This window comes from Electrona antarctica, assembly GCF_951216825.1.
Source record: "Electrona antarctica genome assembly, chromosome: 6".
Lineage (NCBI taxonomy): Eukaryota > Metazoa > Chordata > Actinopteri > Myctophiformes > Myctophidae > Electrona > Electrona antarctica.
In genome coordinates this window covers 52,961,743-52,965,387 of record NC_136811.1, presented here as the reverse complement: position 1 = coordinate 52,965,387, position 3,645 = coordinate 52,961,743, and the positions used below count along the sequence as shown (strand labels likewise).

Here is a 3,645-nt window from a genome sequence, read left to right as displayed (position 1 = left end):
CATTGCGGACAAATACATGGACATTATATCTGAACACATTGTGGACAAACCAAATACATGGACATTATCTGAACACATTGTGGACAAATACATGGACATTGTATCTGAACACATTGCGGACAAATACATGGACATTGTATCTGAACACATTGCGGACAAATACATGGACATTATATCTGAACACATTGTGGACAAACCAAATACATGGACATTATCTGAACACATTGTGGACAAACCAAATACATGGACATTGTATCTGAACACATTGTGGACAAACCAAATACATGGACATTATCTGAACACATTGTGGACAAATACATGGACATTATCTGAACACATTGTGGACAAATACATGGACATTGTATCTGAACACATTGCGGACAAATACATGGACATTGTATCTGAACACATTGCGGACAAATACATGGACATTATATCTGAACACATTGTGGACAAACCAAATACATGGACATTATCTGAACACATTGTGGACAAATACATGGACATTGTATCTGAACACATTGCGGACAAATACATGGACATTGTATCTGAACACATTGCGGACAAATACATGGACATTATATCTGAACACATTGTGGACAAACCAAATACATGGACATTATCTGAACACATTGTGGACAAACCAAATACATGGACATTGTATCTGAACACATTGTGGACAAACCAAATACATGGACATTATCTGAACACATTGTGGACAAATACATGGACATTGTATCTGAACACATTGCGGACAAATACATGGACATTGTATCTGAACACATTGTGGACAAACCTGCACCTTGACATGAACACATACATGGACATTGTATCTGAACACATTGTGGACAAATACAGGCATTGTATCTGAACACATTGTGGACAAATACATGGACATTGTATCTGAACACATTGTGGACAAATACATGGACATTGTATCTGAACACATTGTGGACAAATACATGGACATTGTATCTGAACACATTGTGGACAAACCAAATACATGGACATTGTATCTGAACACATTGTGGACAAATACATGGACATTGTATCTGAACACATTGTGGACAAACCAAATACAGGACATTGTATCTGAACACATTGTGGACAAACCTGCACCTTGACATGAACACATACAGAGATTAATTACACACATGTATCGATTGACCACGTGTAGCTATATGGAATGTAAAAGTAATTAAACGCTTCTTTCTCTTTTTTTCTTTTTAACCCATTCTGGACGGGAACCCCTTTTGGTGTTTTAAGCATTATGTCATGCTTCAGCTATTGATTTTTTTTAATTATTTTTTGAATCTTGAAAATGTGTACATATTCTTTCAGATCAATCAATCAACGATTAATTAACAGGTCCGATTGTCTTTGCAGATGAACAAGCCTAAACAGCTTGAACAGATCTACAAGCTCACAATATTAAATATAAGGTATTAACGTTAAATCTGACTTGCCTAAATATGCAGTGCAGACACCCTGTTACATGTATCCCTCTATGTCCCGATGTTTAGAGTACCAATAGGGGGTGCTGTTGCACCACTCACTTCAGACTGGTCTGATTTTTTCAGAATGGACAAGATTATTATACCTTTTTTAATACAGAATGAGATCATATCGACATCGGTAATACCGGTTATCGGCCATAACAGCAGTTAATTATATCAGATATCGATATCGGCCAAAAATGTCTCATGGGCACATCCCTAAATAAAATTTATGCAAACGACTGGCTTTCAAACTGTAAGCTAAATTAATTAGCGAAGCACCCAGCCGTTGTTTCACTACAGGAACGTCATGGTAAGGTCGAGAATAGCCATTTCAGCTGGTCTTTTAACATTGCTGAGCCGTGGCTGGCATACAGTACCTGTAGCAGCGTCAGCCGAGTGGTAAAGCCGCTGAGCTGTGAACCGCAAAGCACTTTCAGAGTGTATAAGAGGCTAGTTAGGAGCTTTTTCTGAGCGCAGCGTCTACGATTTGAATTGTTTTCGACCGGAGCGCCGCATATTTAACCTACGCTATAGATTCACCAGGCTGCCGACCCAGAGTGTTTTTTTAGGAGAGTGCCAAGCTGGGAGAAAATCAACACTATGGTAGACAAAATGGCTTTAAATGTTTGCGCTGAGTGGTTTGCTGTCTGTGTGCAATGTGGCAGAAAGACAGACAAGCAGACAGCCAGACAGCCAGACAGCCAGACAGCCAGCCAGCCAGGCAGGCAGGCAGGCAGGCAGGCAGGCAGACAGACAGACAGGCAGGCAGGCAGGCAGGCAGGCAGGCAGGCAGCCAGCAAGCCAGGCAGGCAGGCAGGCAGGCAGGCAGGCAGGCAGGCAGGCAGGCAGGCAGGCAGGCAGACAGACAGACAGACCTTACCTTCTGTACTACGGTCCTGGAGGAAGTGAACTGGGCCAGAATGGCCTCCACAGCTATGCTGACTGCACTGACCAGAGCTGGAGGGACACAGAAAGAACCACAGATGGGTGATTGTTGTTAACGTCACAACCAGACAGTACACCACGTCACTTACACAGTTAACACACACAGCGGTGGAAAGTACTCAAGTACCTAAGTACAATTTTTAGGTATTTGTACCTTACTTGAACATTTCCAAATTTCCAATACTTTTATTCCTACTCCACTACATTTCAGAGCCAAAACATTTACTTTTACTCCATCCACTACAATGATTTGAAAACTTTAGTTACTAGTTACTTTGTAGATTTTAATTTTGATTAGAAAAACTATATACATTACCCACTTCAGCCCTATATACATTTCGGCCATTTGAAAATAGCTGATCTACAAGATCACAATGTGATCTTGTAGATTGGTAGTTTTAAATCCCCAAATAGTGGATTTAGGCCGGGTCTTCGAAGAGAAAATAGAGCCCATCCAGGACAGTCTTCAGCGCCTCCTCAGGAGACTTGGCTCAGATCTGAACCCATTTGGTGGCCCTTGCTGACGTCGACCCCAGGCAGGGTTCGAACCCACAACCTTCCGCATGAAAGGCATATGCTCTAACCACTACACTATTATAGATGGCGATGCATTGCTAAATCGATTATTTTTGACACCATTACGTCATACAGTACCTTTCTTGTCCTGCAGAGGGCATAGTGAAGACATCGGACCTCTCGCGGGAACGTGCACATCTTCATCTACCATCCAGGAAGTCCCTCCCCTCTGCGTGGAGCCGGCGAATGAGACGCTACGGACAGCTGTGATTGACAGCGAGACAGGAGTTAAGTAGGCAGCGTATATCATTCACACTTAGAATTCAATCTGTCTACGTCTACGCAGACAGCAAAACACACAACTAAATATTGGTGATATTAGTTGGATTTTACCATATATATAATAGTAAGAATCACAGCAACTAAGCAATGGAAGGCAGGGATTATTAGCGCATGGTGAGCAGCGGTCATCAGCGTGTCCGTGGCAAGACTCGCCCATGTTCGTGGGACATTTTTTATTCAAGAAATGAAAAAAACAAAAACATGACTTTATTATTTCTACGCATTATAATGCTCTTATTTTGTAATATGTGACAGAATACGCGACTCTACTGCTAATTGGAAACTATGCACAAAAAACGAATTTGTGTGGTGTGACAATAAAGTTGATTCTGAATTAACCCAA

General features: G+C 41.4%; 1 protein-coding gene across 1 annotated transcript in view; it reads right to left on the bottom strand.

Moving 5' to 3' along the window:
* The window catches only part of rusc1 (RUN and SH3 domain containing 1), a 16,876-nt gene extending 13,647 nt beyond the window's left edge, over positions 1–3,229 (bottom strand). Inside the window, exons 1-2 of the mRNA XM_079503829.1 lie at positions 3,099–3,229; positions 2,380–2,456 (exon numbers count right to left, since the gene is read on the bottom strand). Coding sequence (XP_079359955.1) covers positions 2,380–2,456; positions 3,099–3,171 — 150 coding nt within the window. The 5' untranslated portion in view covers positions 3,172–3,229. The remainder of the gene's footprint in view (positions 1–2,379; positions 2,457–3,098) is intronic.
* Between the last annotated feature and the right edge of the window lie 416 nt (positions 3,230–3,645).